The following is a 12253-nucleotide window of genomic DNA, read 5'->3' on the forward strand; positions in this document are numbered from 1 at the left end:
ATATGCACATATATGCATATATGTATATATACATACACATATCCAATAACTTCACAAATATATGTTTATACTTGTGATTAGCAAAATAAATGTAAAGTGAGTGATTAGAGAAGAGAAAGAATTTAATTTGGACAGACTAGAGACTCTCTTCAAGAAAGGTACCTTTGAGACTTAAAAGAGGAATTTTAGTTGTAATGTTTTTTTTTTCTTCTTGGACCATACCTGGCGATGCACAATGATTACTCCTGGCTCTTCACTCAGCAATTACTCCTGGGAGTGTTCAGAGGACCATATGTGTTGTTGGGAATCTAACCCGGGTCGGCCATGTGCAAGGAAAATGCCCTTCCCACTATGCTATCACTCCAGCCCCAGTTGTAATGTTTTGAGGAAATTATTTTGGCCAGGACAAGGGCATGTATGTAGGTCCCTAGTCTGAAAACACCTGCATGACATAAATTAACTGACTAAAGATTTTTCTGACTGAATTAGGAAGGCATAGGGAAATGGAGAAGGAAAGGAAGGACTAAGAACAAGAAAAGATATGCATTATATTGAGTTTTTTTGCATTCTGTCTTAAGATTAATGATTACCACCAGTGAGGGTAAGTTTAGAAACTGTGGGCATATTTATTGTACTGCAAAAGTAAGGAGTTCTGGTGGTCAAGTCAGCGAGATTGTTATTCAAATCTCTAGGTCTGCTCCATCCAAATCTGCAATCTGAGCTCTAGTCCCATATTTAAGATGCTGTAACACTACCTAACTGAAAAGATTAAAGAACATTTAGAAAGTGCTTAGATAATGGTTGGCAGAGAACATGTGTCCCATATGTGGTTATGGAATTGCAAAGAAGTTAATCATTAGTTAGTTTCATTTTTTAGCAAAAATTTAAGAGTGATGGCTAAAATGTATTGTAGAGTATTAATCATGTTATTTACTTTACAATGAACTCTGTTTCAAAGCTAGTGGCAGTTACCAGAAAGGCAGAGATTACAATGACACTGCTCAAACTTGAAGGTTTGTAATACTCAGAAGAGGGACCAAGTAAAGAAATAGTCATCGACCAGGTGATGAAGACAGTATTCAATTGTTTGTAAGGAGAGGAGCTCTGAGGTAGAAGGGACTATTGCTTTGGGGAGGATGAAGAGTCAAAGGATGGTGGAAGGATGTTGTCAAGTGCTAGGACACTGACTTAATTAGGTGTTATTTAGTTAAGTTAGATTAAGACCCTCAGGCAGGTCTTTTCACATCAATGAGCCATTACTAATCGTCACCTACTTCATTCAGGAAGAGAAAGAAAGCTAAAAAATTTAATGTTCCTGGGTGTGGGGGTGGGGTGGGTATCAGGATGGAGTTGGAGAGTACTGGAGTAATGCATCCTTTTACTTGTCCAAAATCTTTTAACATGCATTGCACTCAAGAGAGGTGGTGTCATTTTTTCCAACTTCTAAATCAGCCTCTAATTGAACATATGACCATTTCCCTTCCAATGGTTGGGAGAATCTCGAGGGTTTGGTTTGGATAGGATGGTGAGTTCTTTGGTATTTCATGGTATCTCCAATGTTGGAAGCTTATGTAGGATCGTCTCTAAATCTTTAAGCCTCAGCAAGTCTGTAGAAAAGGATTCAGTGTTCTAAAACAGCATTTCTCAACTGGAGACCTCCTAGAATATTCCAGGGGCTACAAGTAAAAATTGTATAAATAGAGAGCCATGGCACAAGACTGGGGTATTAACTGATAGGACAGGGGGGTCTCAGGAACTGAACAAGTTTAGAAGTGGGCCACATTTGGAAAAAGGTTGAGAAATTGTTCTAGAACATTGATCTGGTTTATTGTGAGCAACAGTTATAACCAGGGATCGGAGAGTACTTGTGAAAGTTATACAGTGTTTTTCTATTGACTGAGGTATTTTTGAGAAAATAAGCATTCTGAGGTTAATCCATAAGGATACTTTCCAAGTGTTTAAATATTTAAGACAAATTGTCTTGATTTTAAAGGAATGCAGATATAATCACTGTCTGCCAGAGATAATGGGGTCTGGAGCACTCACCCCATTTTTAAGGGGTATTATATCTTCCCAGTGTATAATAGTCAAGTCCAAATTCTAGGCAGAAATCGTCCTGTGAAATCTCACACATTTTTCACTGTCAGCTTCTAACAGGACCGCCAAAATGTCCCCCCACAAAAGGGGCCTATTTAGAGGACCTTGGATAAGTCCAGTGAATTTTGTCTGATTTAACATTTCACTCACTTCCCAGAAGTCACTGGAGTTGGTAGATACTCACAGCATACTAAGAAGGCATTACTCAGTGCCCAGGAAGTTAGTACAAGAGACATTATGACACCAGCAACTCATGCAGCTCTGATATTCAGTGACCCCAGGTTCTCATCTATTTAGAAGTGCTGAGAAGTGCTGCTGAAAACAGCCTCTTCAAACTGAGGCAGCCTATGTTCCCCTGGGCTTTTTTTTAAAGTCGATTACTTCTCTTTTCTGTGGTCTAGCTGCTTTTGTTCTGCTTTCTTACTGCCCAGACCAACCTGTTGTTTTTCTGCTTTCTCTATAGTTTTTACTTGAAATCAAATATCACCTATTCGATAAGGTTTTATTCAAGTGTGAATAAATAAATGAAATTTTATTGAGATATGTTCTTCCCTGTCCTTTAGTTTTAGAAAAAGTAGCCACAAACTTTTTTTTATCACTTTCACAAATTGAAATAGGTGTACATTATTTTATTATTACATTTAAATATTAAACTGGCAGGCTACTGAATGTAACCTGCCCACATGGCAGAGTCTGGCAAACTCCCCGTGGTGTACCCAATGTGCCAAATACCAGTAACAATGATGGGTATCATTCTCCTAACCCTGAAAGAGCCTTGAATATGGCACTTTTGAAAAAAAAATCTCAGGGCTAGGACGAAGGAGACGTTACTGGAGCCTGCTCGAGGCAATCGACGAACAACAGGATGGTTGTGATCATGATTAAATATATAAATGTTTATGATAGTGCCAATGTTATTATTTTACTAGCAGTGCTATTACACCATCAGAGTGCCAAGATCTCCCAACCATGATCCCAACTGACCATGTCTTAGAGTTGGTTTCCATAAGGGATTATCTAGTTCCTTGCTTTATTTCCTTATATTTCCATATATATGTACAAGCTCATCTGACATTTGTCTTTTTGTTTCTGACTCAGTCAGCATGACAGTCTCTGATTTCATCTAAGTTTCCATAAATAACAAAATTTTATCTTTCTTGTAGCTGATTAGTATTCCATTGTTTGTCAAACACACACACATATGTGATTTATTTATCCACTCACCTATTATTGATGGGTTGTTTGTAGATCTTAGCCATTGCCAATAATGCTGCAATAAACACAGGTATGCATGATTTTGTGTTCCTGGGATAGGTACCCAGGAATTTGGTCACAGGAGTCTTGGAAGCATTTTTTCTAGTTACTTTAAATCACTTAGTCTTGATTGCATTTTAAATAAAATCCTTTGATCCCAAAAGCTACTACTCCATAGCTTGTCTCTTCCGTGGTTTCACCTTTCTGCCAGTTTTCACCCTTTACATGATCTTTGAGTCAGATTAGACAGTGATCTCAAATGATCTCCCTTTCCTGTCTGAGTCAAGACAAATACTCATCACCTATGCCCTAACTAATTCTAGAAGGACATCTGGTTCCAGGTGTCCAGGAACTCGTTTTCCTTCCTTACCTCTCTTCAGCTCTTCTCCTTCTCTAGATTCCTGCTTATATACCCAGCAGCTTCTATTCCCTTCTGGTTCGTGGTGTCTTTCTTTCCAACACTGTTGCCAATATTCAGCCTTCTGTATAGATCTCCCTTCCCAAATCCAGCCTCAGCAGTTCAAAGGTGACTTTGATGCTGCTGGCGAACCTAGGTGATGTATGTGAGGTGGAGAGGAGAGAGGCAGAAGCTCCAAGAAGGAAATCTACTATTTGCTCTTTTTCCACCTCTGCCAGTAGGGGGATGGTTGGGGAAATCTAGAACTGGTAAGAGTCGGCTGTGCACCTTGCTTCTTGCAGGAAAAGAATGTCAGTGCTAGACCTTATCCAGGACTTTTGGGTTCCTGCCATTTCCTCAATGAAAAGAATTTTAGGAGGAGACCATCAATGAAGCACAACAGATTTTTTTTGAGGGGGGGGAGAGTTCTAAGGAGGGTGTAGTATGGGAAGAGAGAGAGAGAGAGAGAGAGAGAGAGAGAGAGAGAGAGAGAGAGAGAGATGAGAGAAAGAGGGAGAGAACACGCAAGAGAGAACATGGACTTCTTAGTGAAGAGGAAACCCCAGAATACACCCCAGCACTAGATATGAAAGTATGAAAGTTCATATCTCAAGAAGAGAGATGCAGGCAACGTATGCAGGCAATATGTTCTCCGGCAACATATGTGCGTCTCCTTTGTTCAAGTTTTTATAGGGTTTCTCCAAGCCACCCCACGTAGGGCTGTGGGGCTTTTACCTAGCTAAGAATCCATAGGTGGTTGCCAAGGGGGTAGGTTTGGGAGTAGTTGATGGTTTTCTTTGATATTCCTTTTCTGACCTTTGTTCTATGGAGCTTCTCTCAGAGGCCAAAACCAGCCTCCTCTGGGTCTGGACTGGTTTTCAGGTACTAGAAAAGGTCTTATCAGGCCTTAGTTCCTATGATCACAATGTGGGTTTTTGCAGCCTTGGAGCTATTGGGTTTTGTTGCTTTCTAGGAATTCATTACCATGCGAGGTCCTTCCCTATCTATCTGCCTGCATGCTTCAAATTAATTCATTATTTCAACTTGGTTCATTTCTCTCTCAGAAGGTCTCACATTGTGTTAGGGCAACATCTTTTTATCCCTAACTTTCATAGCTTTCCAGTTCCAAAAAATGTGATTATTCAGTTCATTTTCTTGCCCTCTTCTCCCCAGGTAAATCCTGTGGCAAAGTCATGGCCACCACCTTGAAGCCACAAGGCCACCCTCCCTCTGCCTTCTAGTTCGGCTGTGGCCCAGGGTACCCGGTAGTGGCCAAACCCCAGAAGCAAACATCCTGTGTTTGTTGTTGTATATTTTGGGGCCATACCTTGTGGTGCTCAGGGCTTACTCCAGCCTCTACACTGTGGAATCACTCCTGACAGTGCTTGGGCACGACTATGTGAAATGACAGCTATTGAACCTGGGTTAATACAACTGCCCTACCCACTGTACTGTCTCTCTGATCCCAAACATCCTCTTCTTACATGAAGTTCTAATCATAATATCTAATCATAAGATAAAAGGCCCCCATTCTATCTATACTGGTTTGTTTTTGTTTCAATGTCCTCTTTGCAAGATGCCTGGAACCTCTTAGTAGGCCTTCTATTTATCGGGGAGGTGGGGTGGTGGGATGGGGGCACTCTCTCCTATAGGCTATCTAAGGGGCCATAAGTTCTAGCTTAGTCCATGTTCCTTCAGTTTATAGCAGATTTTTCAGATACAAGAGTCAGAAACTCCACCTAAACTGACTTGGTAAATAAAGGAAATGTTGTGTTTTTTTGTCATTTGTGTGGGGGGCAACATTGGGCAATTCTCAGGGGTTATTCCTACCCACTGTGTTATCTCTCTGGCTTTCAGGAAATCCTCTGTTACTGAAAAATCCAAGGAAATGCTGGACCCAGGCATTTTAATTATGCTCTCTCTCATGCACATGCATATTAAGATAAGCACAAACACATGTGTATAATATTGCTAACACATTTGACATAGTAGAACTGAGAGACCATGTGAGTTTGAGGTGAGCTCTTACTTTTTCCCTAGCAATTTATTCCAGAATGAGGCAAAATTCATGTAAATAGCTGGAAACCATTTTCTGTGGTATCAAATGTCCCATCCCAGTGCAGAAGCTGCAAGCAGTGTCTATAGCAGGAGACACTTCCAAAAGTGCTGGCTCAGGTAGTCCTGATGTGCCTGACCCCACCCTCTGCACTGTTTCCTCTGGATGTGCTCCAGAGAGCAATAACCTCAATCTCTGGGGGATGCTACTCTAGTCCATTTTGTTCCACCCACCACTGAGATTAGACAGCTTTAGTCAACAGGTTCAACCCTGAATCCAGAACTCAGTGGAAGCACCAGGGTCTGAAAGAAAAGGGGGCAGGTTGCCCAGAGGGAAATCTCAGAAATGTTATTCAAGAATTTTTATTTAGTCAAAAATCACAGCTGTCTTGGACACTTCAGAACCCTTGCTTTGTGTCTCTGGGTAACATTGGATCTTCAGAGCTTTGACTTAAGAGGACCTTACTGGGGCCGGGGCGACAGTATCATGAGTAGGGCACTTGCCTTGCATGCGGCTGACCCCAGGTTCAATCTCTGGCATCCCATATGGTCCCTCAAGCACCTACAGGAGTAATTCCTGAGTGCAGAGCCAGGAATAACAGCTGAGCATTGCTGGGTAGGACCCAAAAAGTTAAAAAAAAAAAGAGAGATGACCTTACTTTGAGCAGAAACATGCGCATTTTAGAGCAGTGTTTCTTAACTGGGGATAATATAACCCTACTGTGGGCCCCAATGATATTCCAAAGGGACACAGGTGAAAATCACATCAGTGGGAGTCCACACAATGAGAATTTGAAAGCAGCTGAGAGAACAGGGGAGCAATAAAAGGAAAAAAGGTTAAACTTGGGCCACGGTCAAATAAAGGTTGATTCTAGTGCAGCTTGCAGGTATAGGGATGTAGACTTGTGCTCTTCATCCTTCCCCTTCTCTGTATTTGGACCATAGGCAACATTCTGTCATGGACTAAACCATAATTTATCTCAGGGAACTAAGCACTGACAAGCGTCTGCCTGGTGGTGGATCCTCCACACAGAACCTGGAGCCTATGATGATGAAGGCTCAGAAAGCTGTGCACTTCAGATACAGAGCAAAATCTTGGGTGGATCTTTACCCTCTAAAGGCCAACTTGAAAATCAGGGTGGACCATCAGTAGTTTAGGATTGTTCCTCCTCTGTGAAGCTCAATAGGCCACTACAGACAATCTCCAGAGAGTTGAAACATTTCCCCCAAGTGTTCATTTCCTATACCTAACTTCCTGTAAGAGACATTGGACAGTCATTCATTTTCTGGAGTTTCTTATTATTGGAGTTGTGAAAAGTGCTACCACTGCACAGAAACCAAATAATCTTATTTTGAAATAGGATCTGCTTTATTCACAATAATACTACTGATGGCTTAAGCAGAGATAGTTCTCATATAAAACTCTTGAAAATATTGTCTCATTTAATCCTCTCATAAACCCATGAGTTTTTTTGAAGTATAACAAACCCATGGTTTTATGATATTATTGTTAATGAAATTTAACTTATGAGACAACTGAAGTCCCTTCAAGATTAAATTTCTAATGACTGGCAGAAGCATAATGAAAATCTAGGTACCTTCCATGCCAAAGCCCATTTGGTAGACATTCTACCTTCTGTTTCTTTCCAAGTGATTGTCCAAGTTTGGTAAATGATTGTCCATTCAAAATGGAACTGATTGGCAAGTTTTAGATCAAAGTCTTCTAGTCTTTGAAGTAATACTGGAATAAATCATGCATTAACAAAATGAAAGCAGGTTCTTTCCTTCATAGAAAATAACATGCACATTAAAGCAAACCTCTGGAATCAAACAAAATAGGTTGAGATCTCAGCTCTGTCATTTGGTCATCCTGGGAGAAGTCACTTCTCTCAAGACTTGTTACCTTTGGGAAGATAATAGAAATTACTTCCTCTGGGTAAAAGAAATGAGATATAGCAACTGAGGGTTCAAACTATACAATAGTAATGAATTTACTTTCTATTTAACTTGACTTTTTAAGATCAGAACTTTTTATTTTTAACAAATATGTCTTTCTGTTTCCTGAAAGACTAAAATTAAAATGCAGGGAGAATACCATCAAATATGTGTATAATTATAAAAGTTCACTCTGCAGACAAAGTTTGTTCTGTTGTTCCAGTTGAAGTGTCTCCTTGGCAGGTGATGTAGAGAACCTCACAGTGTATAAAAGCATACAAAAGTAGCCAAGGAGAGCCAATGTATTTTGAAAGATTTGTTTAATACTGAAGCAGATGGTATAGGATTCCATAAATGCAAGTTATAAGGCATTTCATTGATATTAGCTGGGATTAATTTCATTAAAATTAAAGGTTAGAACTTCAATAAGCATTCTAGATTCCTGGAACATTCTAGAAGCAGATGACACTATAATTTGAAAGGTCATTCTTCAGGCATCAACTAGGCTAAACCTCTCATTTGACAGTCAGAGAATCTGAAGTACAAAGACAGATTTACAGTTATCCCATTTGGGGCAGGTCTGCTAATCTATGCCTTAGGTCCTGACAACTGGAATAGGCATCTGCCACATCATTTTGATGGGAGGGAGTCTGGTGAAATTCTCTCTCCTTTTAGATGAGAAAAAGTGGCACTGACAGCTTTTCCTCTGGGTCTACCATGTTAGAGAACTGTTCAGTCCACTCTAATGAACAGTGTCCTGACCTTCAGGCCCTTGTTTCTCTGCCCAGCACCCTGCAGTCCTTTGGCTCTCAAGGGCAAATGAGTGATTGTTTTCTGTTCTTGCTTTTTCTTCCCACAAACTGGATCAAATGTTTGGGCTTTTTTGATGTTTGTTTGTTTTGTTTTGGGGCCACCTCAGTGGTACTCAGGACTTACTCGTGACTCTGCACTCAGGAATCACTCCTGGTGGGATCAGGGATAATTCTTTTTTTTTAAAAAATTTTTATTAGTGAAACATCAGGGGTAATTCTTAGTGGACTGTGGGATGCAGGGAGCTGAACTCAAGTCTGTTGCATATACAGCAAGTGCTTACCTGCTATACTATCTCTCAGGTCTCAGATCAAATATTTTCAAATCAAGACAGGATTTCTTCTCCTGAGCATTTTCAGGAGGTTTTCTTCTCAAATAATTATTGAGCTGGGTAGGGAATGTAGAACCTTGGCTTATTCACTCCAGGAGGTTTATTCAGGTCCCTTGGAAAATATGTCTGGGGTAAAGTAAAAAAAGTAAGTAAAGGCCCTCCCGTTGATCGTCGATTTGCTTGAGCGGGCCCAGTAACGTCTTCATTGGAGACTTTGTTGTTACTGTGTCTGGCATATCAAATACTCTCGGTAGCTTGCCGGGCTCTCCGAGAGGGGCGGAGGAATCGAACTCGGGTCGGCCATGTTGGCCGCTTGTAAGGCGAAAGCCCTACCCGCTGTGCTATAGCACAGGAGACGTTACTGGACCCGCTCGATGTCTAGGGGTAACATTGCATATATATTTTCTTCCCAGAGGCGGAAATGTGGAGAAATCAAGGCAGCCAATGACTGGGACAAGATTCAGGAGCAGCTTTTTGGGGAACTGGGCTTGTGGGGCCAGAAGACAGAAGCCACCCTCTGCTCCCAGTGGGAACTGGATTGGCGAGAAGGACCTGCTCGCATGAGAAAGCGCATTAGACGCTTGTTTCCATCTGATGCTCTGGGTGGAGGAAGGCTCAAGGTAAGCACGAGTTGCAGCACCACACTGCTGCTTCTCCTTGGAAGATGTGGCACAGCGTTGTTTTAGTTTGCCGATCCTGGGCCATGCTTGCTAGAACACTGCCAGGTGTTCTTTTGGAATGCTGTAGCATGGGCATATAGGAGAGAGATAGTACACAATTGAATGGTGTGGTGGGGGGGGCTCTATATTGTTATTATTTGTGAGGTGTGAAGGGAGGATTTGTCCACACCGTGTGGTGCTTAGGGGATCCTCCTGGCTCTGTGCGCTGAATTCACTCCCAAGGGTGCTTGGGGAAGCATGTCCTACTGAGGATTAAATTGCGGTTGGCTGCATGCATACAAGGCACATCCCTTAACCCCTGTATTATCTCTCTGACCCTGCAAATTCTTCTTGATGCTGTTTAAGAGAAGACAAGAATCATTAAACATTTCAGATATAGAGAAGGGATGCAACAACTATACCCTGAATGAACTAATTAAAGAGAGAGTGGAAACTGTGTGAAACTGACCCACTACTATGTGAATGTCTAAATTGTCCAGTGGAATAATCTGGACAGCAGTCTTTGGGAAGAGTCAGGTATCTGCATGCTTAAGGGTTTTTGTCATTGAATACTCACAGCGTCATTGCTATCGGCATTACTGAACAGGCAAATCCTTTAACATTTTTAAATTATTGTGCAAAAATCATATACTTTTTTGTATTATTGTACAAGCAAATTTTTAAACATTCCTTTAGCATGGAAGTATCTGGAACTCAGCTATTTCTGCAAGCTGTAGTCAGTGACCCACTTAGTTCAAATAACATTAAAGCTATGTGGATTCCCAAGCAACAAAATCTGGGCAGTCCCTGGGAATTTGCTCTAATGAAGTTTAAACTCAGTGTCATCAAACTCACATTTTTGCCTTTTATAGAACAGGAAAACAGTTGGATTCATTTGGTGATGTATATAAAGGAAGACCTGTAAATTTATTTAGAATTCCCGATTAAAGATATTTTTAAATGGTAGCCGTCCAAACACCAAAACACTAGATATTTCCTTCCCTATCCACTTGGGATCACCTTGTTGAGTTTATTCTCTAATTGGTCAAATCAGAATATGTTATCCATAGTAGATCTTTTAGAAAACTATTGGATTTATTTGGTGGACATTTTTTAATGTATTATTAGTAAATATTGGGTGGTATAAAGTAAACTTTCCTCAATATTCTTATTAGGAAGTGGAGGTAATAGGATCAGCATGCCCTCTGTGCTGGGACAAGCCAAAGATTGGCAGAGAAACCTGGCTCTGGCCTGTCTCAGACCACACTCCTGCTCTCTGCTCTGGGCTGGTCTGTACCACAGACACACAGGATGCTGTCTAATCCCATTTTGGCATCTTCTTTGGTAATTACTGTAAGTCCTACTTAATGGAAGATTGTGGGTTTTTTCCCCTTTGACTCAGGAACATTAATACATGCATTTTATTGTGGTCCTTTAGGATTTAGCATTTTTCTCCCCTTGCTTCTGAGTCTGAGTATATGAGCAATTTTAAGGGATCACATGGGTGTATGTATGTGGGTTTTCATGAATCTTGGAATGGGAGTACAGAGCATATAGGTAATATTCAGAATTTAATTAATTTTTTCTGTTTTATTTCAGAAGAACCAAGAAAGAAATAGGAATTTTTCTCAAACAGATGTGGAAAATCAAGGTACCCAGCTGATCAATTTTATCTATTTTATTTAATAATTGAAATCAATTATAGGTTTCATTTAGTATCTTCTTAAAAGTATGAAATTAATATTTCAGAAAAATAAATACTAGGTTAGGCAGAGCTCAGATTCTTTTCACTGCTAGACTTGTCAGAAGGAAGGGGACTGTACTCCATTTCTAGACAGTCCATTGGGGAAGAATTTTATATTAAATGGAAATAGTGAAATATTTTTTTTTACCTAGGAAACTATCCTGTCAACTTGTCTTATCAGGGGAACCTTAATAGTATCTTCCAAACAATACAAAAACATCATCAGTCAGTGACTGAAAATGTATCAGGTGAAAATAAGATATTCTAGAACAAAATTGGATATAATAAATATTTAAGACTTTTTATACTAAACATTAATAGTGCAACAGATATAATAATCCAGTTATCATTTCCCAAATTAAAAAAGAAACCAGTACATTGAATCATCCTTAATGATTTATACTTTCTCTTTGTATTCTTATTTTTTATTCTCATTAAGGAATTTTGTTGAGTTGATTTGCTGAAAATCCAGGTGCCATGTTAGCATGAAACCATCTAGACAGTCTCTCTCTCTCTCTCTCTCTCTCTCTCTCTCTTTCTCTCTCTCTCTCTCTCCATACACACACACAAATTCAAAGTTTGTATATTTCTACCAAAGTCTCAGGACTCAGATTTTTTATAAAACACACCTCTTTATTGAGTTTTACTCTCTTAAATTGCAGCCTGAGCTACGGGCAGATAACGGCTCCATAGAACAAACAAAACCTGCCTCATTTCGTACCTTAGTACTGGATATGCCAAAGAACTCACTAACTACTCTACAGGAATTAAGTTCTGAGTGAGAAGCTCCTGGGCTCTGATACTCAGGTTGACTTGGGGAGTCCCACAAAGCACAGTTTGCTTCTCTTCTACACTGAGGCCTACACCTACTAGGTGTGTGATTATCTGGAACCCAAATGTTTATGTCTCAGGGTGCATCCTTCGGATATAAGTCTGGATACACAGAATTGCAGCACAGGGAATTCATGGTA

At 40.2% G+C, this 12253-nt stretch overlaps 1 protein-coding gene across 1 annotated transcript in view; it reads left to right on the forward strand.

The window, feature by feature from the left end:
• WDFY4 (WDFY family member 4) overlaps nucleotides 1-12253 on the forward strand; it is a 249490-nt gene that overhangs the window by 134495 nt on the left and 102742 nt on the right. Inside the window, exons 40-41 of the mRNA XM_056130445.1 lie at nucleotides 9293-9499; nucleotides 11138-11189. Of these exons, the coding sequence (XP_055986420.1) occupies nucleotides 9293-9499; nucleotides 11138-11189 (259 nt within the window). The remainder of the gene's footprint in view (nucleotides 1-9292; nucleotides 9500-11137; nucleotides 11190-12253) is intronic.

This window comes from Sorex fumeus, unplaced genomic scaffold (genome assembly GCF_029834395.1).
Source record: "Sorex fumeus unplaced genomic scaffold, SorFum_2.1 ptg000078l, whole genome shotgun sequence".
NCBI classification, from domain to species: domain Eukaryota; kingdom Metazoa; phylum Chordata; class Mammalia; order Eulipotyphla; family Soricidae; genus Sorex; species Sorex fumeus.